Source organism: Kogia breviceps, chromosome 1 (assembly GCF_026419965.1).
Source record: "Kogia breviceps isolate mKogBre1 chromosome 1, mKogBre1 haplotype 1, whole genome shotgun sequence".
NCBI lineage: Eukaryota > Metazoa > Chordata > Mammalia > Artiodactyla > Physeteridae > Kogia > Kogia breviceps.
In genome coordinates this window covers 25,638,408-25,664,398 of record NC_081310.1, presented here as the reverse complement: position 1 = coordinate 25,664,398, position 25,991 = coordinate 25,638,408, and the positions used below count along the sequence as shown (strand labels likewise).

The window sequence follows — 25,991 nt, the reverse complement described above, 5'->3', positions numbered from 1 at the left end:
GGGGGCTTGGGTAAATGTAGCTGCTTTCTAGGGGGCAGTGAGTATCCCAGCCCACTCATTAAGTACTGAGACCTCACCCCAGGAGGAAAGTTTCAAGTAATTGCTTCACATGTTTACTTAAAAGGGGGATGCAGTGGCTCTGTTCAAATGTCTGAGGAACTCTATCTGGAAAAGAAACTGCTCTGCAGAGCCCTGAGGGCTGGACAGAGAACCACGGGGTGAATGTGAAAGGCAGACTCTCCTGATGTGTGGAGACGGCTGCCCTGGGAAGTCAGGGCCTTTCTGTCACTGATACAGATTGAGCAGATTCTGAGTAAGGGCTTGGCAGACATGCACCGAATAGGTGGCATGTCCAGATCCGAGGTCAGTGATTGTCAGGTCCACCTGATCATTAGAATCACTTGGGATGCTCCCCACCCCTATTTTTATTTTGAAAATATCAAGCCTACAGAAAAGTTGAAAGTATAGTACAATAAACACCAGACTACCATTCACCTAAATTCAGTAATTGTTAACACTTTGGACCATATACTTGCCCTGCTCCTCTCTCTAATATAAAATTTTTTTCTAGTGGCTGAGCCACTTGAAAGTAAGTTACAGACTCATGATACTTCACCCTACACTTCAGCGTCTGTCTCCTAAGAACAAGGACAGTCTTCTGCATAAGCACAATATAATTGTTATATCTAGGATAACGTTACTATTATATCTTAATTATATAATATAAATTGTATATTTCATATTCAAATTTATCCTACTGCCCCCCAAAATGTCCTTGATAGCTTTTTTTTTTTTTTTTGGTATTTTCTGTCTAGGGGTCCAGCAAACATATTAACCTAGGAAGATTTTAAGGATTTGGGTTCCTAGGCCTTTGATTCTGGTTTTTTTAGGAGTGGAATCAGGCTTAGGAACCTGTGTTTCCAGAAAAAACTTCCCAAGTGATTCCAGTGATCAGCTGGGTTTTAGATCAGTGATCTTTTTTGATCATGCACCCCTCCCCACCATGGTGAATATCTTTATAATATCTCTATCTTCTCTTATGTAAATTATATACATACTGCTATATTAATATATTTTGCACATTAGAAAACATACACAAAAATAAAGGACAGGGGCTTCCCTGGTGGCACAGTGGTTGAGAGTCCGCCTGCCGATGCAGGGGACACGGGTTCGTGCCCCGGTCCGAGAGGATCCCACGTGCCGCGGAGCGGCTGGGCCCGTGAGCCATGGCCGCTGAGCCTGCGCGTCCGGAGCCTGTGCTCCGCAATGGGAGAGACCACAGCAGTGAGAGGCCCGCGTACCGCAAAAAAAATAAAAAATAAAAAAATAAAGGACAGAATGAAAATAAGTGGTTCTCATATTTCTTCTAGTGGCCCGTGGCTCATCTTACACTCTCTGATTTTCATTTCTACGGAGCCCACCGCTTTAACTGACCTTTGGGCATCTTGAATGATGCCACTACACCAGCAGCACTGCTGTTAACTGACTTTGGGGGATCCCTCCCTAACCCCATGGGTTGGTGAGAATGTGATGGTCCTTTGATAATTACCCATATCCTCCCTAAATCAGAGACTTGGTTCATCTGTGTGTTCATGGCTTCGCCCCATTGCCCCAGTGATCTACCCTGCAGTTTATTACAATTAGCCATCATCCCAGAGGTTAAAGGGTATGAAGTTGGGTGCCCTGTTCTAAGAGGTTTCCTCTTGTATATGGCAGAGGCTGGCCAAGAGTGTTCACTCATCATTCTCTTTTGTTTTATTCCTTACCTTCTTCATTCAGGTCAGAAAGGAAAAAAAGAGCCCAAGGTAACTTTTTTGGTTTCCTTGTACTATTTCCAGTGGTAGAGGAAGGAAGAGCTTAGGCTGCCCACTCAATCATGTCCACGGGTGGGTCTCCCTGGATGACAGAAAGAGACCCAAAGGAAGGGTAGACCAGATGCTACCACACATACGGGGACCAGGGGCCCCCTCGACAGCCCCTCCCTCCTCCATGCACACACTGCCTACTGGCCCATGGCTGGTGGCCCAGATCTAACCCCGCGGGAATTCTTATCCAAGTGAGAGTTGGGCTGGAGGACAGAGCTCCGGAGGCCCCTCTCATGTTACTGTGAAACCAGGTACTTCATGGCCTCTCCCTGCCACGGGGAGCTCCCCGTGCACCAGCGCGTTTCTCAGAGGAAGCCTCAGACACTCATGAGTTCCCTTTGCTTGCTCTCCCCACAGGAAGTCAAGCTCAGCATCCCCGCGTCCTACATGCTCAAGGTGCACTACAAGTACACGGTGGTCATGGAGACTCAGCCCGGGCTCCCCTACAGCCAGGTCCGGGACATGGTGGCTAAGAAGCTGGGGCTCCTACCGGAACATACCAAGCTGAGGTGAGCTCCACACAGGGAGCCTGCTGCTGGCCTGGTGGATAGGTGAGGAGGATGGTTCTGCACTGATGCTCCCTGCCTTGATTCTTCCTCATTTATCTCACCCACCCAGCTATCGGCCTCGGGACAGCGGCGAGCTGGTGCTCCTTTCAGAAGACAGCATGAAGGATGCCTGGGCCCAAGTGAAAAACTACTGCCTGACTGTGTGGTGTGAGAACACAGTGGTGAGTGCGGTGAGCCCAGGGGCATCTAAGGCCATGTTTCTAACGGGCCACTTCCTCAACAGCAGTTCAGCATTTACCCGGCGCCTTCTGTGTGCCCGGCACTAGGCTTGGTGTTAGGGACATGGTGGGTAACCAGCCTCAGCTCTGCCTCCGTTCCACTGCAGCCTCACCTGGGTTGCAGCCAGGGGAGGGTTTCCCGCAAGAGAAGAGCAGGGCCAGGCGCCCAAAGAAAGCTTCGAGTCCCTTCCATCCGCTGCCACGCCTAATTGTTTCAATGTTTAGACCCATCACTATCAAGCAAGGTTGGAACGAAGTCATAGCTTGAGGCTGAGCTCACAGCCATTCTCCACCTTAAGTTTCCACTGGGAAGAAGGCTCGGGAGTGAAAGAAAGTAGTGAGCATTTCTTTCACAAAGAGATGCCTTGGATAAAAACCTCCTACTGACAGCAAGCATCTATTGAGAACTTCCCATGTGCCAGGTACCGTGCAGGCTGGGTATTAATTCTCATAATCCCCATAACTCTATGAGGCAGGTACTGTTATCCTACTTTGTAATTTAGGTAACAAGGCAAAGGGAGGTTGACCTGACCAAGATGACACAGAGCCCGCCTGTACTCTTGAGCACCTCGCGATACTAACAGTAAAAGGGCAGGTTATCTATAGGACCTGAGGTCTAGAAAAGAGTTAACTGACTTGCCAGTAAGAATAAAGGGAGTCAGGAGCAAAGTTCGAGGCTAGAAGTAGTAGCTACAAGTTATTCCTCTTGGACTTTGTCCCTTAGTCTCTCAAGGAAAAATTGCCATTCTTTTCGTTGTAGACGTTAATTCTCTCCCCCAACAATGGCCCTTGGGGGACGACAAGGGCAAACAGATGACTACAAAGCATGTGTTAAGTAAACTGATGGAGATGCACAAATGCCTTCCGGTGTTATATAAGCACTCGGGAGGGTATCTCAGTCCAAAAGGCTGGAGGGAAGTGGGACAAGTCAGTAGCCTTCCTCGAGAAAATGATGCTGAAATTGTCTTGAAACTTATCCTGAAAAAGGTACACAGAAATTAGCAAGGTGGAGGAGGTTAGGATGGATGTATTACACAGATGGAGAGAAGGGACGGAAGACCACGAGAACCAGCGTAATGGGAAAGGGGGCTCAGTGTTACTGGATGCAGCCAGGACAGTGGCTGGAGACAAGGTTGGAAAGGCCACAGGGCTGGATCAGGGAAGGCCTGTACACTGCTGTGCTGGGGTGATGCAGTGAGCAGGGAGAAAACAGCGAGGCCTTGCTTTGGGTTGATGACTCAAGGGGCATATGAGCAAGGCAGGGAGCTCAGCTAGGCTGGCCGGTGGGCTTCCTCTGAGTACTCAGCCCCCCATCCAGAGTCTGGAGGCTGGGGTGTCCCGACCAGAGTCCATGAGTCTGTAGTCTCCACTGTCCAAAGCTCTTGTTGAGCAGGGTCCCAGTGACACTTCCGTTCTCCCCCTACTCACCTGTTTCCTGCTTCAGCATTTGTCGACTGTGGCATCTGCAGTTGTATCAGTCTAGGGGGTATAAAATTAAATAGTTCCCAAGTGAATCCTTGGTCAGTTACTAGTTTTCACCTGCAAAGGAGATTTTGAGGCCATGGAAATGACCAGAGTGGGAAAGCTATTCCAGACCATGCAGGCCTTGGGCCCACGGTGGAAGGCAGAGTCCCTCCTCCAGACCCTCATTCCTACAGCTGGGCAGGGGCTTCTGCTCAGTTAGGGAAGGGTCTCTTTGGTAGGTTCTCACTCAAAGGCATTTTGTTGGATGGAAAAAAAATAAATGGAGGGGAGGGGAAGAATTAAAGAGGATAGGCCTGGAGGAAGGCCCTGTAGTAAGACCTTGTAGGTTATCTAGGAGTTCAGAAAATTGCCTTCAGGAAGTAGAGACATTGGAGCTGAGACTTCCTGGTGCCTCTGGCTGAGAGGAAAGGCCCAGGACCCTGAGGGCAAGGGCCAGTGCAAGGCGTCCCTTGAAAGTTTGAAAGGTCACTCTAGGTTTTCCAATTGTCTGTTTTTGGACTAATCCCTTCAGTTCTGTCTTTAAAGGATTCTGCCTAGGAGTTCTGCTCTAAATGTGAATTACTTCACTGAAAAGGGTTTATTTATTTTTTATTTTATTTTATTTATTTATTTTTTTGTGGTACACGGGCCTCTCACTGTTGTGGCCTCTCCCTTTGCGGAGCACAGGCTCCGGACGCGCAGGCTCAGCGGCCATGGCTCACGGGCCCAGCCGCTCCGCAGCATGTGGGATCTTCCCGGACCGGGGCACGAACCCGTGTCCCCTGCGTCGGCAGGCGGACTCTCAACCACTGCGCCACCAGGGAAGCCCCAAAGGGTTTATTTTTTAATCTTTTAAATCATTGTTAATTTCTGTAGCAATCGTTAACTCCTGCAGGGAGTTTCTGATTAATAGATTTGGGATGGCGCAGAAAATTTGCATTTCTATAATAACGAGGTGCCCAGTGTTGTGGGTACTGGGGAAAGGGTGTTGGATTTGGGGGTTAGAAACCCAGGTCTGACTTAGGGTTCTGTCACTTACTTGTGACTCAACCTCTGTTTCTCCATCTGAAAAGACGTAACGATAGTACCTATTCTACCTTTTTCAGGATTACTGTAAGGTTTTTTTTTTGTTTTTTTTTTTGGGGGGGGGTATGCGGGCCTCTCACTGTTGTGGCCTCTCCCGTTGTGGAGCACAGGCTCCGGACGCGCAGGCGCAGCGGCCATGGCTCACGGGCCCAGCCGCTCCGCGGCACGTGGGATCTTCCCGGACCGGGGCACGAACCCGCGTCCCCTGCATCGGCAGGCGGCCTCGCAACCACTGCGCCACCAGGGAAGCCCCCTCCGTGAGATTTTAAGACTATCTACAGTCCTGCAGACCTTTTGGTTTCATTTATCCAACCATCCGGTGTTCATAAAGTACATGCCAGGTCTATGCTAGGTACTGATCACAAACTTGCCTTTCTGAGTTTATAACCCAGGTGCTACACTGACATTTTGCTGACTGATGCTGACTTCAGTGATGCTCAGTGTTCGCTGCAGGAAGTCAGGAAAACTAACAGGCCTTTCTATTATTTCAGGGTGACCAGGGCTTTCCAGATGAAACTGAAGAAACCAAACAATCTGATGCTAAAAACCCGACAACAGAAGCTCAGCTTAAGGAAGGGAGCCAAGTGGTAGCACTCTTCAGCTACGAGGCTACCCAGCCAGAAGACCTGGAGTTTCTGGAAGGGGATGTAATCCTGGTGATATCAATGGGTAAGTGCTACTCCTGGCTTAGAGTAACTAATTCACATATTAGCAGGAATAAATTCAAAAGCAGAGAGAAGAAAACATCAATAAGCTACAAACTTTAGCCAATGGTTTCAATATCCTGCCTAGCTTTCAGCCGGAGGGAGCAAAACTGAGCACTGACCTTTCCAGCTGATGCTCTCTCCTGGGCAGGGAAGCAACAAATGGCAGACTTAAATCACATTTTGATTATTAAAGATTGTTTTGGAAGCCATGGATTCTCATACCAGAACTAATGAATTGGAAGGTGGCTAGCTAGAATCATTTTGCCTTTGCACTGAGCCACATGATACCACTGATCTTCTGCAAACTACAGTTCTTTGAATTGATGTACTTTTCGAAGGTGAAGGAAGAAGGGGATAAATTTTGCCTTAAGAAGCAACTATTCAGAATTGCTCTCTCTGGCGACTTTCCTGGATGTTACAAATCAAACACATTAAACATTGAAATAAGTGGAGGGTTCTAATTTAGTTCTTCTCAGACTTAAGTATGCTCATGCATCCTTTGCAGTTTGTTTAATAAAATTCCTTGGCCCAGCTCGAGAGATTCTGATTCGGGTCTGGGGTGGGGCTCACTAATTTGCATTTTTAACAAGCTTCTAGGTGATGCTGGTCTACTGACCAGAGGAGCACGGCTAACTCACGGTTTGACAGGGTCTTATTTCTCTACCTGGTAACAAGTAAGAGTCACATCAAGAGCTTCATTCACGTGGCTGAAATCTTGTGCATTAGTAATGCAAAGTAGTGAAAACCGAACACTATTATCAATTATAACAGAAAATCTAACAGGCTACGAGATGAGAGCAGGAGATTTTAAAGTTAATGGGGTAAAGAGTGAGTGTACGAGACTGTGGCAACTAACTCAAAATATGAGTAATGAAAAACGGAAACAGGATGCACAACCAGTGCATATCTTCTGAAAGGGAGAATGGAAACTCAGTTGTTAAGAGTTGGATTTAACTCCCCACACCATTTTTTAAGTGTCAGTATCAACCAATCAACTAAATTGTCCAGAGGTTCTTTTGGGGGGTTGGGGATAAGAAAAAGACGAGTGAATGCTCCGAAAAACCTTCTGGGTAGGTATGCAGAGAAGGTGGTGTACTCTTTACCGGGATATGTATAGAAGTCTAAGTCGGTCTAATTCAGAAAGTATCCATGTAATATTTTGAAACTTTATTATAACACAGAGAAAACAGAATTCAGCATAAACACTGTGTGGGGCTGAGGGGCGAGTTCAGCTGTTATTCAACAGTTATGAGAGAGTTTCATTGCAAAAGCTTCTCAAGTTTAAAATGTGCATCACTTGGGGAGCTTGTTAAAATGAATTCCGACTCAGGTTTGGGGTAGGACCTGAGATTTTGGCATTTCTAGTATGCTCCCAGGATCCACGACAAACAAACGCTGATGCATGACTCACATTAGAGGAGGAAGAATCAAGACAACAGTTTGCAATTAGAATCACCTTGAATGAACTGTAGAAAAAACTCTGATGCCCAGCCACACTCCACACTAATTAAAGCAAGAGTTTCTGGGGACAGGATCCAAGCACCAGTGCTGCTGTACCATCTGATGCAGATGTCTTACATCCACAGATGAACTTCTGAACTGGTTCTATGGTGTGGTAGATGGGCCTTGGAGTAGGTCATACATACCTAAGGTGTCTGATATTTATTAGCAGAATGGCCCTGAACAAGCTATTAATCTCTCTGGGTCTCCTTTTCCTTAGTAACACGGGGATATTATCTACAACTGAGTTATGAAGTCTGTGCCTGCACTTTATTAGTCTCAAAATAGGTGCTATGAAAATTCTTATATTTTACAAACATGGACTGAACCCATCACTAGCTCCAACTCTCAATTCTTTGATCATTCACCAGTGAACATTCAGTATTAATATATTTAACCAATTAAATTGAATGTCCCTTTCCTGTAATCAAAACAGATTCCCAACAAAGCTAAAACTCCTTGTTAAAAAACAAAAATCATATCCAAAGATTCATTATTCAATTTCTTTCACTTTATTTCTTTGGTAACATTTTGAAAAGTCTAACTCATTCTTCTGCAGTTTACTCCTCCATTAGCATGTCTAAGACAGAAACCAATAATGAAGCGGCTAAGTCCTATGTTTGCTCTTACCTCCAATCACTTTCCAAAGCAGACTTCTCCCTGCTAGCACAACTGGGGGGTGAAGGATTGACAACAGATCTGTGGGCAATAGTCACATGAGGTGATTCTCCTATACTCATTTTAGAAATTGAAGTATACTTTTCCTTTTATCAGTGAATGAAGAATGGCTGGAGGGGGAATGCAATGGGAAAGTTGGCATTTTCCCCAAAGTTTTTGTTGAAGAACGTGCAACTACAGACTTGGAAAGCACTCCTCGAGGAGTCTAGGATGTTTCACAACCTACAAAGTCGAAGAAACGGAGGTACTATCATTTGCAAGATTTAGCACGCCTCTGCAGTACACTGTACAGAGACATCGCTGTTTGGAAGTATTAATTCATCTACTTTTCCCTGTTAAAATCTAACCTATTAGACAATGATGTGGAACTTAAGATGATGATTACTTTGGAGGTAGGGAGGGGGGGGTGGTTGGAAGAGTCTGGAAGGGCATGAGGGGGTCTTCTAGGGTGCTGATAATCTGTTTCTTGCTCCGAGTGCCGGCTACCCTGATATGTTCAGTTCGTGAAAATTCACCGAGTTGTACACTTACTATTGGTACACCTCTCTGTGTATGTGATGCCTCAATAAAAAACTTACAGAGACAAGACACCCAGAGTGCAGGCCCAAGACTTACCCCCATTCCTGCACCATTACTATCAGAGACTCCTAGGGCCTCAGGTAACTTCACAGGTAATTCAGAAGGCGCACGCGCCCCCCCCCCCCACAGAGACAAAATTAACATTTTGGGGGGTTAACAGTCTTGTTGCTTAAACAGAACCTAGACTGAGTTATGTACCCCTGAAATACAGCTTTTAATTCCGCAGAAAATTAAAATACTAGAACTACAACCCTTCATGTGTTCTCAGGGAGGAACATTTGTTAAGAGTTCAACAATGAATGTATGCCACCAATAAATAAGAAATGAAAAGCAGCTGTGTTCAGGAAGCCAGTTGGTTAGTACTACCCTACTAGGTAACATTTTATAATAAGTATTCTAGTAATACACATGATAGAATGCGATTGGTTTATTCTGGTTATCATTTAACCAAATGGCCCAGTTTTTCAGGGTGAACTTGGGTGGGAGTTTTCCATAGATACTAAAGACCTGGCCTTAATCCCCCCACTTCCTTTTGTAGAATACACGTGGCTTTGTTAACAATTTTTCAAGTGTGTAGGTGCGTGTGAAAAGCACAGTTGGGAAATGAAGTGTAGACTGAACCAACATCAAGGCGAAAGGGCAGCTGCTGGGCACGCACACACACACGCTGGTGAGCTGTGGTGCTGGCTTCTGGCACACGGCAAAGGCCCGGCAGGCTCCCACTGGAAATCTGGGACACAGCTTGAAGAAATACAACCCCAAAGCAAAGAACGTCAATTACTGTTGCTGCTCATCACACTTGGTGAGTTCACTGGGCCAAAAGGATAAACTATCTCTGAGTTGCTTTATTAAGGGTGACAATAAGAATAAAAATGCTGAGCTGTTCAAAGAACTGACAGTTTCTTTCTACCCATCCCTTCCCATAATCCTGCACATTGGTTAGGAACATTACTAAAAGCAAAAATAACCCTGAAGCATATTTGAGTTTTGACCTTCTTTGCTTTCCCCTAGATGACTTGAGTAGTTTAAGTTTTTGTTTTTTAAGTTGGATTTTCTTTTAGGATAAAAAAGAAACAATCTACACACAGATTTGGTTGGAGAGAACATGGTTTAATTAAAGGCAAAGCTGATTTCAGCAGCTGCAGGTCTTGCACAGACAGACCAAAACAAAAAACAAAAACAAAAACAAAAAAATAAACACAAAAGAAAGTTTACTACACAAAACCAGTTTCTGATGAAGATTCTCCTCTCCCTCCTCATTACTCCACACTGAGGATAAGGCGAGGAACCCCGCCCCAAGAGTCAGAAAACATTCCAAACACCAAATTCTCATGCAGAAATGGGGCTGTAGATGGGACGTGGGCACTACGTGGGACCGAGACGGTGAACCTGGTGAGCTTGTCAAGGGCGCAAGAATCCGTGACAGTTCAAACACTGGAATGTTGCAGCTGCCTGAATGCAGGGCTCAAACACACAGAGTGGGTAAAGGCAGCAGGGAAGGAGGCTTGGGATGGAGGGAAAGGGAGAAAGGCGGACACGGGGAAGGGGCTGGAGAGAAGCACAAAGGGTTTCATATTGCCATTGGGTGGGGGACTTTACCCTTTGGGACCTTTCAAAAAAATAAACAGCAACAAAAAAAAACCCAAACACCATGTCAAACTAAAAGAGCAATAACGTAAGCATACAGGGACTCCAACCACTCTCTCGGAAGAGCAATGAGCATGAACCTCACCCCTTTTCATTGCTGGGGCTGCCCAGACTCCAGTGGCGACCCGGGGCTCCTGGATGTGCTTTGCTCTGCAGCTGTTTTCCAGCTCTTAAGTCCCACGCTAGCCCCCCACACTCACACGCATCACCCCTCCCCTCTGGGGGAGCAGACGGGCACGTGCGCGCACACACTCACACTCACATTTACACACACACACAAAGGAGAGCTCTCCCAGAAAATAAACCCTACCACTAGCACAGCAATTGGACATTTAGATTGTTTCCATAATTTCCCCTTAAAATATTACTTTTCCAGGAAATGACTATCAGAAATGCTGTCCTTCTGTTTCTACACAAGAAAATTTTCAGTCCTCTTTCCTTCTAATAAATATCAAATAAAAGTTTATTTTCCTTTCTTTCGCCTTTTCCAGAATGGACTTCCTTGTGTTTTCTTCTCTGCATGATGCACATGTGTCCGTGTTGCCTTGAATTTCACTCTGAAAGTGGAGGCTGGGAGACTGCAGCCGGGCAGGGCCCCGGCCCCTCGGTGGGCTATGCAGACGCCGCTGCTGCCGCTTCCTTCTTCTTCAGACTGTCTTTTGGGCCCCAGCTGCTGGACCCCATGCTGTTGCTTCTTGGCGAGATGTTGTGCATGTTAGGAATAATAACGATTACTAGCACACAGCACAGGGTAGAAAAGGGGTGGAGGTAGGGACAGGAGGAGGTGGGTGGTAAGTAGGATGGGGGCACAAAAACCAACCAAACAAAAAATAACCACACTGAAAGCGTCTACCTATTAAAATGCGTCAGGCCGTGAATGGACTAGCCTGCCTTCTGTGGGACTGCCTGCTTTGCTACTGTCAAATGTACAGGAATCAAAAACGTTAACTTAAAATCCTACAGCAGTTTGTCTGCTAGTCCAGCACAGCACCACCACCCACGCTGCATCCTCGATCGGGGCTCAAGCACCTACAGAGTGAAGGGCATTTCCTGCTGGAGTCTCCAGGCCAGAGGAGGGCCCACCAGAACCTTCCGAGTGAAAGCTGAGGCCTTGTCCTCTCCCTTATGGATCATTTCCACCGGCTGAAGAGGTCAGTTTCCCCATCCTGTCACCACGAACCTCTCACAGGAGCAGCGCACGGGGCTTTCTTTGCTACACACTGACTAGAAGAAGCACATCCGTGTATGGAAGAGTTCAATGTGATATCTTACTACTGAGAGTAATAACAATAATAAAAGATGTTCAGGAATAATTTCAACTACATTCTCAGTCAGCAAAGCAATCATTAATGGATTCCTATTTTATTCCCCAAAGAGGAAAAAAAGGACTGAGACATTCCCATTGGCTTCTCCCATCTGCCTTCCCTTCTCAGCTTTCACTTCCCATGTGGCTGGGGACATGCACGATGGAGAAGGTGAAAGGCGGTGGTATCAGGTAACTGAGTGAGACAAACAGCAGTTCCTCTCTCCCTCCGGAAGGCCCCGGGGGGACGGAGAGTTCCTGATGGTTTTTCTTTTTGCTGCACTGCAGACATTTCGTGCACACTCAGCGGGCTGGTGGAACACTTACACCCTCTCAACAGCGAGAAACAGAAAAGAGGGCTGCCACCTGCAGGGGACTGTGCGGGCCAGTCCTGCAAACCCAACATGCCATGGTTTATGGAGCCTTCATTCCCAGGGTTGCCACTCTGGCCTCAGTGTGGAGGGTTCATGGTGCCTTGTCCCCGCTGCTGTTTCTGCTTCTGCTGCATTAACAACTGCTCCAAAGCGGAAGGTCCAGGATGCATCATGGAACTGGACCAGATAGACTGAAAAACAGCCCAGAGCTTGTCAGCAGAGGTCAAATGCCTGGTTGTCTTTAAGGGATTTGTTTTTCAATCCCAGCCAAACATAAAGGCATATATGCCCCAAGATTCCCAAACCCTAAAAAACCCCAGCTATTAGAAAAAGTTGTTGTAAGACCAGGTCTTCAAGACAGGTTAGTTCCCATTAAGATCATTTTAAACCAGAAAAGGTGAAAGTATGTTTTATATAAAGTCTTTTTGCTAAAACTCAGCTCCATGTGAGACCAGAGCATTTACCAGAAAGGCTTCAGGCAAACAAAACATTTCTGAAATTAGATGCCCTTCTTTGACTTGTTCAGAAAAGGCTTAAATAAAATATTCCAAGGTGAGTCCGAATTTTCTTAATCTTAGAATCCAACTAAAACCTTCATGTCTGTCCCCCCTGAGGATACTGCTTTATCACTAGTGAATTCACAAATTAAAAAAAAAAAAAGTCCTATTCAAGAATCTTATAAGGCAGACCATGCTTCTAGGACTTTGCTAGATATGTGCTATGAATCAATCCTAAGGGCCTTAGGAATAAGATTAGCCATTTATGTGAAGGAAAGCAGAGACATCTCTTGTGGTTCTTGTTCCTGATCCGCTCACCTTTAGGCTTTCCATGAGGACAGCAGAAGAATCTTCCATGGATGGGCCATGGCCTGTCCAGGAGCCACTTGAACTGCTGGCCTGATGCCAACTGCTCTCAGAGGACGATGTTGCTGAGAGATAATCAATGCCAAACCCACCCATGGCTAGGAATGAAGAGATAAGAATAATTCAAGAAGTTGTTCTATCATTGCCAAATGCCAAAAGCCAGGGAAGGGTAGAGTAAGTTCTTTCACTTTTGCTAAGCAATGAAGTCTGGATCTCACCTGGCTTATCAGTTTTCCACCGATCTGCAGTTCTCCTATCCCTGTTATCTGGAGTCCCAATGGGTCCAAAATTGGAGAATGGGACAGAACTGTGGTTGTGTGTCGGAGGGGAGCTTGGCAGGCTGCTTGGGTTGGAGGAATGAGGAGATTGGCTGGCTGGTGTCGAATGATCTGCGAAATAATAGCAACGCAGGACATTAAACAAAGATGTTTCACAAACATGCCAAGAATGAAAGTTTCCTGTAGATCTGACCACTTAAATTCTGTTAACAATAACCACAGGGTTTCAGGAAAAAGGCAAATAAAGGCCCCAAAAGGGACCCTGCCAAATGCACTTGTCTGTCTTGCTGTGCATGCCTAAGGCACATTCCTTGCCTTACAAATAAAACAGTACACAGTGTTGTCAAATAAATGCATTCTTTTGGTGTGCCTCTTTCAGATAAGTATAACTGCTCTTCTCTATCAGAATTGCCTAACCTTAAAAATTACCATTAACTCTGTATTTTTAAAAGTGTAACTTTTCCTGCAAAGAACGAATATCTACAAATAAAACTAAAAAACAGCTGCAAACCTTAAGATAAAACTCGTATTTTTCTCCCTTACAACTCTGCTCATCACTGAGGATGTAAAACAGCTTTTTTAAAAATTTTATTTATTTATTCATTTTTCGCTACGTTGGGTCTTCACTGCTGCACAAGGGCTTTTTTCTAGTTGCGGCGAGCAGGGGCTACTCTTCGTTGCAGTGCATGGGCTTCTCATTGCGGTGGCTTCTCTTGTTGTGGAGCACGGGCTCTAGGCACACGGGCTCTAGAGCGCAGGCTCAGTAGGTGTGGCACACGGGCTTAGCTGCTCTGTGGCATGTGGGATCTTCCCCAACCAGGGCTCGAACCCGTGTCCCCTGCGTCGGCAGGCGGATTCTTAACCACTGCTCCACCAGGGAAGCCCGAAAATAGCTTTTTAGTGTCATTTATCATGTGAACCAGTTCATCAGGCTTTTCTTTCCTATTTTCCTTCAGAAGTTACTTTAAAAACAAACAAATAACATCAACCAAAAAAAACAAACAAAAACCACCAAAACACAATCATACTCTCTCTTAATCAACTTGAGTGTACGGGAAATGCAAGGTCTATAATTTAAAGACTAGTCAATACCTGAACTGGCAGGAAGTGATGGAGACCACGGAGTCCCTTCAAAAAGGGAGTACAGTGATGTTTCCTGGGGGGCCATTGAGGGATTAAGTTCTGCTTTAGAGCTGGTTGTCAGGTTTTTCCCATATACCTCATTGAACACACTGTTATTTGGGTGCCTTTCCTGAAAGACAATGACCACCAAGTTAACAAACTCACGGCAAAGAAAATGCAGTGTTCGTGCCCATGGATGCTTATCTTAAGCCTGTCTTTGCAAGACAAACTGCTGAAGGCTTTTACTTCTGTTTCTTTCAGTTTTTCTGTTTAATTCATTTGCCTTTTACTTTCCCTCACCCTTTATGTTGCTCTAGGTAAACCACCTGGGTTAGAAAGTATGAATAATTTACTTGCCGAACAACAGAGCCCCAGAGACTTTAATATTAATGAGAAGTTAAACAATTCAAACTTACACAAGTCTCTCGTGTACCCTAATCAAAGGGAGGAGGGGAATAAAATCAAATACCTGGAAAACACCCATATATGGAAGAGAAAGGAAAAAGAAAAACAGACATACTGAAATAGAACGGGAAAGAAAATACTAGCCCACAATAAAAGCACAAAGTAGGATGCTTCACTGTTTACGCACCTGATTGAGAGAGAATCCGGTGAGCGACAGGAAAGAGGATGAATGTGACATGAGCTCTGAGGGCTTCTCCAATAAGGATTTCTTCACAGTCCCGGAAAAAAAGGTAGTTAAATTATGCCTTCCATTTTCTTACTATTAAGATACCATGCAACCAAAAGACCATAATTTAAGCATACTTGTACTCACCTACCTCGTACAATTTAAAGCTTAGAAGACATAAATTCAAATCCGTTAAGACCATGACACCAGATAAGTGCCAGATGTCCCAGGTGAGCCAGACAGAACCCTCCTGGATCAACACCTCTAAGCTAGCACAGAGACCCTGGCAGGGACCCTGGAAACTGGCAGTTTGGAGTGTTCACTAGGCAAGAACCTCAGGAATCCCTTTGTCAACAGTTGCATTTAAAATACTCTCCAAGAGGGTGATGCAAGAGGGAAGAGATATGGGAACATATGTATATGTATAACTGATTCAGTTTGTTGTAAAGGAAAAAAAAAAAAATAAATAAATAAAAAAAATAAAAAAATAAAATACTCTCCAAACAAGAAGGGGAACTGATCTGGCACTGTTTTCTCCCTAAATTTTTAAAATACTGACATTAATGACTTTTAAAAAGCCTTTAAATCCATTTGACAAGTGGTTTTGTTAGCATGGTTCGTAACAACTCTACTTGTGTGGCATATATTAAAAAAGTTGCTGAAGTCAAGCTTACATTTATTGGCCCTAAGAAAGTTATTAGGGAAATAAAAGCTGAATCTCTGATGCTCACTGTCACTGAATTGTTGGTCAACAAAGCATTTATTAAACACCTGCTACATGCAAGGCACTTTCACACAGTGCATCATTAACGATGTTAAATAGAAGAAGGGCTACCGTAAGGTTTTTTTAAACATGGAGAAAAGTCCACTAAAAGGCCCCCCTCCGCTTGTTCCACCATCAGCTTCATTTCCAACGGGAGGGGCAAGCACAACAGGAACTAAGGGGTTAGGAAACTAGTGCACAGAGACGTGCTCCCCCGCCTGTCCCCCAAGCCACCCCAGCAACAAGAAGCAGCAAGAAAGGTAAACACATAGAGGCAACAGTTTAGTAGCTGGACATTCCACAACCTCTAGGCACTGCCATTGCACTACGACTGTTCAAGTGTCTAGGGGATCTTTTATTTCTGCTAATTTTGCTGGGGGAGGTGAGAGGTCTCTGTGGCCACTCACTCAGGAAAATTCTTAAGGGAACTTCAAGTGCCAGGGATGGCATCTGTCACAGGAGCCACTGAGCAGCTTTCAGTTCTCCGAATACTAAAAGCACTGCACTGTAATCTCATGGATGTTTTCTTACCCCGTGTTTATGGGAAAGAAACAGAGAGAAAGTGGAACTCAAGAATTGTTTTATGTTTTATTAAGATGGCGTGAAGGGAGTGGGGGAAAGACCTCATAGCATACATCTTTCTTACAGTCCCCCCACCTTAGTAAAATACCTAAACAATGGCATCTTTTGAAATGCACACTGGGTTACAGAAGGTTATTTTTAAAAGATACCACTTATCAATTCTTAGACTTTATTTTATGTCATTCTAGTTATTTATCTCTGTGTTCGCTCATTTACGGTACTCCAACAATGTTTATAAATAGAGTCCTTTTCATTTTCACTCATTCTGCTTATGAATCTGGCTCGGAATCTAGATCAGCGCTCTTAGTTAACCAAACAGAAAAGAACCACATACTGTTTGGTAAAATCAATCTAGAATTTTTTTATTCAGTGAAACATCTAGAACATTATTTCATTTCATATTTTGAATACATGAGGAAAAATCTCACTGTTCCTAAACGAGATTAAATGACACCTAAAATTCCTGGGTCCAGGTGGAAATGATACCTGAAAAGTAAGTTAACTGGACAGCATCACACTCTGTGTGTGACCAGCCCTGCAGGATGCTTTCTGGATAACATGTAAGAAAGCTGTAACTATAAGATTTGGGGAAACTATGGAGTCAGACATGTTTTGCTATGTTCTACTACCATTTGAAGGTTAGTTTGGGCAATCAGGAAATAAGTTTTAAAAATCTATAAAAAAGGAAAGCCCTAGAAAGAAGAAACCACCTATTCCAAGTACTACAAATTCAGAAAAGAAGCTGAGGTTAGAGCAAGAAGAAGAATTATGTAAAATACATACAAAGAGGCTTCGTCCAGGAAGAGAGGCGAGAGGCCCCAGCAGAGCTGGGTAAAGATCAGGAGGGTTAGAAAAAATCAGCTCTTCCTCTTCCTCCAAGGCAGCCAGACTCTTTAACAGGTCCGGAGGAAGCAGAGGGGAGCCCTTGGGGTCCTAGTGACAGAAAGGACCACAGTGAGATGCAATGAGGGATGACAAAAGCACAAAGGAGTAGTAGCATGATTAGGGGGGATGAAGGCAACTAAAGTCAAGGAGGGGGCTTCCCTGGCGGCGCAGTGGTTGGGAGTCCGCCTGCCGATGCAGGGGACGTGGGTTCGTGCCCCGGTCTGGGAAGATCCCACATGCCGCGGAGCGGCTGGGGCCGTGAGCCATGGCCGCTGAGCCTGCGCGTCTGGAGCCTGTGCTCCACAGCGGGAGAGGCCCCAGCAGTGAGAGGCCCGCATAACAGAAAAAAAATAAAAAAAAATAAAATAAAATAAAGTCAAAGAGGAAGAAGTAATAAATAGTGAGACAGTATTATGCAAAGAGGAAAAGGCTCTGAAACACCAAAGCAAAGTGACACAAGGACAATGGTAGAGAAAGATCGAAACAACAGAAAGAAGCAAAAGTAGGGACAGAGCAGAACATAAAAGGTTAATGTGGGCAGTGAGTAAAACAATGCAATGGAGCAAAGTGATTAGCCTATCTTGTGCCAACAAACAGAGAGACAGCTTTTTTAAAAGCTACAAACACATACCTGTTTCTCATGAATAAAAAACGCAAGGACAGGGAACTCCACTATCAAAGATAACTGGCTTTGTTCCTCTCAGAAAACAATTTGTTTAAATACGCAATAAACCTAGATGATTCAGCCCAACTGAGAGGAGCTTTGTCTCAGAATTCTCTAACATGCTGTGTTAGAGATTTCTGCACATGATTTCTCTGCCAGACCATCACAGGTCCAAATCAGGAACAGAATTCTTCAGCTCCCCCAAATCAAGCATACTATGCAACTGTAAAGAGGAGACCAAAAGCTGCACCCATTTACTCTGCAGCACTCACGAAGCAGAGTGACCTTTATAAACATCTACTTGAGAAATTTAAAGGACATGCATCCCCAGACCTAACTCTGAAGTGCCTGGTGATAGCAAAGGACACACACCTCAAATGGCATCCTGGGCACAGGGTCCTGCTCTGGACGGAAGACTCCCGGTGACCGTTTGCCCCTGCGGTCCATGTTGGCTTGCTGTGCCATTACAGCTCTGTTATCAGCCATGCTGTAGGAGGAATCCCAGTAGAATTCTGGGATCTTGACTTCTGAGGGATTGTGGTTATATGGCTCCATGGGAAAAGGCTTCATTTTTTTCTCTAGAGGCTGCTGCTGCATTACAGGAGGTTGCAATGACGGCTCAAACAGTTTTATGGGGTCTTGGGTTTGAAGGTAGTAGGGCTGTTTCACAGGCATGATTTTCCCTAATGGGCCTTGAACCTGAGGGGGATTCCACAGCTGTTTGGAGGCATCCGCCTGTTGATACTAAAAAAGAGATGCCTGTCACCAAGATGAGGATAAAATGCAACGTTACTTACACTCAGTACTCAGGAATCACAGAATGAATCTGAGAGATTTTACCACCAACAAAACTCTAGGCAACGCAGTTTTGTTTACTCTTTAAGTTTTTCAATACACAGAGCTTTCTGGGAACAGATTAAGGGCACTGAACTCATGTTCTCTTTCAGTTCCATTATTTAAGAGGTTTAATAAATGAGGGTGTGAGTATGGGTGGGCACGCACACATTTCTCCTTCTGCTTCAAGTGCTGTGGGATGACAAATTATTTAAGACTGGTATCATTAACACCTCATCAAGATTATGATACTATTTCCCTTCTGTAGTTTAGGTTCAAATAGAGGAAATTATTTACAGAAAATCTTTTCTATAAAGCTGACAAGTAGTAGCAGCAAAGAATGGTATTGAAGATTTATTGTCCTTTACAAAAGTAAAAAGGAGAACACCTGAACTTCCCTAAACAGCAAAGAGAAGACTTATGTGTTCCCATAATCTGAAGCTTCCAGAATAGTCAATTCTCAAGGCTTTAGGAACAAAATGAAAAATCTTGCCTTTTGTGTGAGCCTTCTTCTACCTGTTTCCTGTAAGTCTAAGCAAGAAGTAGCTGAATGCTTAACTAGCATTTTTAATTAACCAAACAGGGAATAATTTCAACCTTCCCCTCTCCTTACTTCAGCTGGACAGTACACACAACTGTAACTTACCTGCTGGAATCCAGAGTGGTGAGGAGGGCTTTTCCCCAAAGCCGGCACAGCTTTGGTAGGAGATTGTTGCTGCTGAGCTAGAGCCTGAACCTGCAACTGGCTTGTAGACTGTGCTGTTGGCTGAGCTGGTAAAGATGTAAGGGGTTGCTGGGAAGGTGGCTGTGGTTGTTGAGGTCCCTGGTTCATCGGCCCTGGTCCAGAGGGCCGTTGCTGGCTGTAAGGAATGTGGGACTGTTTCCCAGCTTGCACCTGGTTTCCTGCTGGAGAGTGAGCTGTAGGCTGAAGAAAGGTTCCTGGGACAGAAACACCAGCTGGGAAGGTGTAACCTGAGCCCATAGAAAATGCCACAGGAGGGGGGATAACATAGGTTGGGGGCGGGAACCCTTCAAAACAGAAGAACATAGCTTTAGTTCTAAGGAAACTTAACAAAAGAAAGACAAAAAATAGTATAGTCATTTTGGGCTAGGGTGGAGAAGAGGTCTTCTAATAAATTATAAAAGGCAGGGATCAACCATCAAGTAAGTAAGACTGATCAAGCGTCAATCTTTAACCTGATTTCAAGAATTAAATATAGACTATTGGCTGCTACTTCTATCCATGGAGGTAACTGGAGTATCCTAAAGGCTGTTTCTTAGACGCCATGTTTAGTGACAGGAATTCCTTCATAATAACAAGCATGCACTTGTACATAAACTACAGAGAAATGGCTCAAAAAACAATTGCATAAACATTAGGGAAAAGAGAACTCCCTTATACCTTTTAACATTATGGTTTAGTAATGTCACTCAGAGTCTAAAATTTCTCAGTGGGTAAACAGAAACTCCTACACAGATGGAATTCAGCAGAAGAAACTACAAAACATATATTTACCTGGCCGGCTGGGAAGAGGAGGGAAGGCTCCAGGGTGATGAATGGGGATGAACTGGGAGTTACTTGCTTGATTTGGGGCTTGAGTTACAGGTGTTTTCCTGGCTTCAGACACTGGAGTCTTTCTTAATTCTGTCTGGGATTTTACCTATGACCAACCAGAAGCAAAACTATCTATAATAATCTGAAACTCAAACGTGTCAGAAAGAAGCACCTACTCTAAGAAAGTATTTAAATTCCTACTATGTCCCCCTCCCCAAATAAAAAAGCATATACTGCAGATATTTCACTTCACCTAAATTAAAAACGGGAAAGTCAAATTATTTAATTGCCAAAAAAAGCTATAAGGGCTTAGTTTTACTTGTGTAATTATTTTGCTTTCACAATATCAGAAAAGTACGAAATACAGAAAAGACCTGAGAACTCATTTGTTTTACAAACAAGACACCTGATGCCAACAGGTTTAAAAAGCTGCCTATGATCTTAAGCCACTGTTATGGGGCCCAGGGCCCTGTACTCTCTTAATGTACATGAATTATGAATGAATAATGACCACTAACCCACAGATGAGACACTTTTGGTCCTCAGTTTAACTTCATCTGGGCAGCTTTAAGAGTATCAGTCAGGCATCCACCCTCCACCCTGCAACCCTACCACCCCCAGAATAAATAAGGATACTTTCAGCAGTAAGAAACAGGCCCGAGATCCTACACATGGAGCTGGAGAGAAGCAGATGCCATACGCACTGCTCAAGTCATGTGAAGATGAGTAAAGGGAGTAAAAATAGGTATAGCATTTACAGAAAACTCAGGATGAGGTACAGAGGGTGGTGATACACTGACTACTGTCAGGTTTTCTCCAATCATCAATAGTCAGATTTAAAAAGGATGAGAGACCAGAAAAGAGATTTTATTTTCCGTCTGGACCTTTTGGGGAGGCAGTTTCAGAGGACAGAGCCAGAGCAGGCAGGAAATGCTAAACTCTTTATCCCTAAAACACTGGTCCTGCGGCCTTATAATTCTTTTGTTTTCTTCCTTGCCTTTCCCCAACACCTCTCACTCTCTCTGTGCCTTTCCTCAATTTCTACCATGTTTTTCTCTGTTTCTTCCCCTATTATTAACCTTAAAACAGAACTACTGTGTTCTTATTTCTCCCTTTCCCCGCAGAAAACTGTAAGGGAAATGCACTGCAGGTAACGTTTATTTGCAAGCAGCCTTCAAAACTGTAAGATTCCTCATGCCTACTGTAAATAAATACATTTGCCAAAATGTGTTAATAATAAAACCAGCACAGAGTTAAAGACCCTTCTGTTTATATGAAATCATCTGTATCTCCTTGGAAAGGTAGAGGGTGTGTGTGTGTGTGTGTGTGTGTGTGTGTGTGTGTGAAAGGTAGAGGGTGTGTGTGTGTGTGTGTGTGTGTGTGAGAAAGGTAGAGGGTGTGTGTGTGTGTGTGTGTGTGTGTTTAAAAGAAAAGTCACAAATAACTGAGCAGTGTTTTGTGTGTGTGTGTGTGTGTGTGTGTTTAAAAGAAAAGTCACAAATAACTGAGCAGTGTTGTGTGTGTGTGTGTGTTTAAAAGAAAAGTCACAAATAACTGAGCAGTGATTATCCTTTCCCAGCAAGAGACTTGGGTTCTTGCTTTACAAATTCCCATGAGCCAATGCTACTAGCTGGGGCAGGTATAAATGTCAAGGAAAATAGCCTCATCTTTCCCCAAGAATATATTTTATTTTGTATAGTAAATCTGTAAAACAAAAAAAACACCGTGTAAGCCTTAATATACTTGGTTCTATGGGATCTATAAAAGACCCCAAATTTTCCACTATAGCATTAATAAATCACAATTTTACCTTCCAAAGAAAATGTAATTCTTTGTGAAATTGACAGCTCTGCCACTGGTTATTTCCAGCCACTTAAACTGGAGAGAACTGACAAAAATCAGGTTGAGATTTTTTTCACTCACATTACAATTCCTGAGAGTTGGTGGAGTACCCATCTACCATAGTTCTTTACATGACCTTACTAAGCAGCTTTCTAAGAATGCACTGAAGCTTCCAGAATAGTCAATTCTCAAGGTTTTAGGAACAAAATGAAAAATCTTGCCTTTTGTGTGAGCCTTCCTCTACCTGCTTTATAGTTCAAATACAGCTTACCTGCACTGCCACATTCTGCTTTCCTGTTTCCTGTAACTTTTCTAAGGTGCATTTCTTGGTTTCTGTTTTCCTCTTGTTGTTGTCCTTCTTTCCATCATTCTTAGTTACAGTTATTCCTTTGCTATAGTCCCTTCTCACCTCTTTGGGAGGAAAACTTCTTCCTTGGTCTCTGTTCACTTCTCGCGGCTTAATGTTCTCTTTGAAGGTGACCACTGGTTTCTCTCCTGTGTCACAGTTGTTGCTTAGATTTCGGCCTGTAGACAGCACTGATTTCAGTCCTGGGTTCCCATCCACAGCCAGTGACTCTATGATGGTTGTTTCTTGCAGAATGAGGTTCTCTTTGGCTTCACTGGGGTCTTCCAGTATTAACTCTGGGATTTCTGTGATAAACAACAATTTCCCTACCTCATTTTCACACTGAATCAGCCTAAAAAAGTAAAAATAAATCCATATATGAAAAACACAAATCTAAAAGACAATAACAACTGAACTGTGTATGGGTCCCACAACCTTAAAATGTGGGAAACAGCAGGGGATACCGGTGTGGATTCAGGTAACATAAAAAGCAGTTTATGTAAACTCAGATTCTCATTATCCCACTGAACATCACCACCACACATTCCCAGGCCCTTTTAATGTTTTCTAATAAGTACAGCTACATTTCCTCAGCATGCTTTAAGCACAAGACACTAGACTAGGCCCTTGAAGTAGCTATAATTCCTGTTTTATAGGCGTGAAAACTGAAGCTCAGAGGTATTAAGTTTATTCAAATATGCAACCATGTGAGTGCTTACAGTATAACATGAACCTGAATACACAAATGCATAGGAAACAGTTACTGACTTTGGAAAGGTTATCATCAACCACAGAGATCCTAAGGACACACACCTGGGGAAGTGGCAGAACTAGACACTGAATTCAAATCTATCTGACTCTAAAACCTATGCCCTGTCTATTACACCAACTACCATACCTGCTTTGTATTTAACTAGCACCATCCTGGTCTGTCTTGACTGAAACTGACCACCATGCCCCTGTCAATACAAATCACCATAACTGTGAACATACAATTCAGTTAGATTTATATGGATGTTTATAAATTGGAGGAAAAGCTCATGATAAACAGTGGCGACAAGGCAAACTCCTCTAAAAGAGGCAGTGTAATGAGAGAACAGAGGTTAAATAAAGAGGTACGTGTGATCAGTAGGGTCACAGTCTGATGCTGTGTTACCAACATTTTGATTTAAGAGTTTACAGTCAATAGCATCATACCAAGTCTAAAACTCATGTGGGGGCTGTGTGTGTATCCGATGAGGAATACCTTGGCTGATTATCTGCGATCCATTTGCCTATAGAGATCAAGCGCTGCTGTCGTATTTGTCTTTGCTGACCCTCTTTGTCTCCTGTAATACCCTGGTGGCCTTTGGAAAAATCCAAGTTCCTAAAATTGATATAAGCAAATTATAGAAAATTAAACCTAATGAACTGCAATGGCTTCAGATTTTTCCATACAGGTTAGCTATTTAATGTAAGCAACTGCATTTGTTTGAATTTGTTTATGTTCCCAAAGACTGTACCTACAATGAAACAAAGCAGAAAAGACAATATGCAAAATTCACTACATTAATGTGATATTTTTACTTATATTTCACTTTCTCACAGAGGAGCTCAAATAAATCACCGTCTTTTATTAGGAAAGATTCTTTTACCGTAAGAATAAAGTTTTCATTAACACTAACCTTGCATTATAAGTAACTTACTTCAAATGACCATGGCCATGCTAAGGGTCTCTGAAATGCCTATTCTAACAAATAGTATTAATCTATCCACTTTAAGGTGGCCCAATCTAAATCAGAAAAATTGTATACATATAATAAAGTACACAGAGCAAAGAACTAACTGACGTTAGAAAGGTAAGTCAACCTAAAAAATAAGGATTTTTCAGATTTCTCATTAAGCTATCTTAAAAAAAAAAAAAAAAAAAAAAGCAGCAGCATCTAAGAATTGCTAGGCAGTAGGTCAGATACTAAGGATACAAAGATAAATGAGAAATAGTCCCTACCTTAAGGAACAAATAATTATGATTTAATCTGAAGAAATAAAAGCTAAACAAAGAATAAGAGAAGCATAATAAAGAAGGGTTAGTTTCTTCTGACAAGCTTTGAAAAGGTTTCACAGAGTTAAGTGATACCTGAGCTGGACCTTGGACAGGTATGGTTAAGTGCTAACAGGTTGGTAAGGGAAGGGCAAAAGAGGAAGCGGGAATGTTCTAGGCATAGCATGAACAAAGTTTCGGAGGAATAAATATACAGAGCTATTCAAGTACAGGACATAGTATATGTATAATATGTGTAAGTATTGGAGGCGAGGAAGGTGAAAAGTGGCAGGAAATATGACTGAAAAACTAAGCATTTCGGCATTAAGCTAAAAAAGATATTATAACAACTGGGGATGGGTAAATTGAAGTTTTTGTATTAGTAATGGGACATCATCAAGCTTGTACTTTAAAAATATAACTGCTGAAGCAGAGTAGAATGGACAATATAGGGAAGTTGATTAGGAAGCTTTTTTTATACTCTAGGTAAACAGTGATAAAAGACATCTACCTGAAAGAAGGTCTCAAAGCCAAGAATCCTTGTAACTCAAACTCCTCTGGAAGTGGTGTAGCTACAGAAGGGTAGAAAACAAGATTTGTAAATATCTTAATTAAAATACTGTCATTCAGCAGGATATTACTTCTTAAATTAAAAAAAAAAGTATTTTTTAGACAGAAAGAAACTATAATGCTCATAGTTCTCTGCTCTTCTTTATAGTAATCTTGATAGAATAACTTACCTGTCAAACCCCTGCATGTTGCCTTTGGGCCCTAGACATTGTCCTAATACTCACCTACTTACTACTCAGTGCTGAGGAGGATGGGTACAATGGACTTTTTCCCCCCTAGCAGCCTTAAAAACTCAGAGCCTCAGATCCATTAATCACAATGTTTAGACTATCTCCTTGTTAACTCAAAGTATTGAATACCAACATTGACATCACTTGGGAGCTTGTAAGAAATACAGAATCTTGGGCATTATCCCAAACCTACTGAGTCATAAACTGCATTTTAACAAGATCCCAGGTGATTCATTTGCAAATATGATGCTTGAGGGGCACTGATGTAATGAAAGAAAAATAATCAGAAAGGAGTCAACTACGGATTGTTCAGTGCAGGATTAATTATTTATAATGGGGAAATTTTTTAAGCAAATGGACAATTATAAAATAAATCATGGCAGAGCCACAGGATGGAATATTAAGCAGCCTGTAAAAATCATGTCCCAAAATGTTTAAATGACAAAGGAAAAGGCTAACAATATAGTGTTAAATTATAAAGCAGGTACAAAGTTGTATCTGATATCAATCACATGAAGGTTGTGTGTATGTACACATAAGTAAAAGCCTCAAAGAAAATACACTATCATGGGAATAGTACAGAAAGTATCTCTGTATGAGAGAATTAAGGGTGACTTGTGTTATGTTTGTATGTCCCAAATGTTCTATGATAAGCCAAGTATTACTTTGACAGAATAATGTTGTTCACATTAGTTCCTTTAAAAAAAACTAAGAGTGAGGAGGAAAGGAAGATGGAAACAATCTGAAGGTACTACACTCTCTGGACTCCTATGCAAATGTAGCTAAACAGGAGAATAAGCTGCTGAGAGAACTGGA

The 25,991-nt window shown here is 43.1% G+C and overlaps 2 protein-coding genes across 18 annotated transcripts in view; one reads left to right on the top strand and one right to left on the bottom strand.

The window, feature by feature from the left end:
- NCF2 (neutrophil cytosolic factor 2) overlaps positions 1–9,558 on the top strand; it is a 28,046-nt gene extending 18,488 nt beyond the window's left edge. Inside the window, exons 11-15 of the mRNA XM_059074855.2 lie at positions 1,780–1,805; positions 2,223–2,374; positions 2,484–2,595; positions 5,694–5,871; positions 8,184–9,558. Coding sequence (XP_058930838.1) covers positions 1,780–1,805; positions 2,223–2,374; positions 2,484–2,595; positions 5,694–5,871; positions 8,184–8,296 — 581 coding nt within the window. The 3' untranslated portion in view covers positions 8,297–9,558. The remainder of the gene's footprint in view (positions 1–1,779; positions 1,806–2,222; positions 2,375–2,483; positions 2,596–5,693; positions 5,872–8,183) is intronic.
- Positions 9,559–9,755: 197 nt separating this feature from the next.
- SMG7 (SMG7 nonsense mediated mRNA decay factor) overlaps positions 9,756–25,991 on the bottom strand; it is a 74,322-nt gene continuing 58,086 nt past the window's right edge. For 2 of the 17 annotated variants that reach the window (XM_067029112.1, XM_059074810.2), the window contains 12 exons: positions 24,887–24,947; positions 23,602–23,721; positions 22,419–22,707; positions 20,129–20,273; positions 19,259–19,641; positions 18,151–18,522; positions 17,013–17,162; positions 14,846–14,926; positions 14,224–14,383; positions 13,072–13,242; positions 12,806–12,951; positions 11,660–12,181 (listed from right to left, as the gene is read on the bottom strand). In XM_067029112.1, coding sequence (XP_066885213.1) covers positions 12,068–12,181; positions 12,806–12,951; positions 13,072–13,242; positions 14,224–14,383; positions 14,846–14,926; positions 17,013–17,162; positions 18,151–18,522; positions 19,259–19,641; positions 20,129–20,273; positions 22,419–22,707; positions 23,602–23,721; positions 24,887–24,947 — 2,192 coding nt within the window. In that variant the 3' untranslated portion in view covers positions 11,660–12,067. Of the gene's footprint in view, positions 11,538–11,659; positions 12,182–12,805; positions 12,952–13,071; positions 13,243–14,223; positions 14,384–14,845; positions 14,927–17,012; positions 17,163–18,150; positions 18,523–19,258; positions 19,642–20,128; positions 20,274–22,280; positions 22,708–23,601; positions 23,722–24,886; positions 24,948–25,991 lie in introns of those variants that run through there. The other 15 variants (XM_059074798.2, XM_059074792.2, XM_067029168.1 and 12 more) reach the window with 10 other exon arrangements.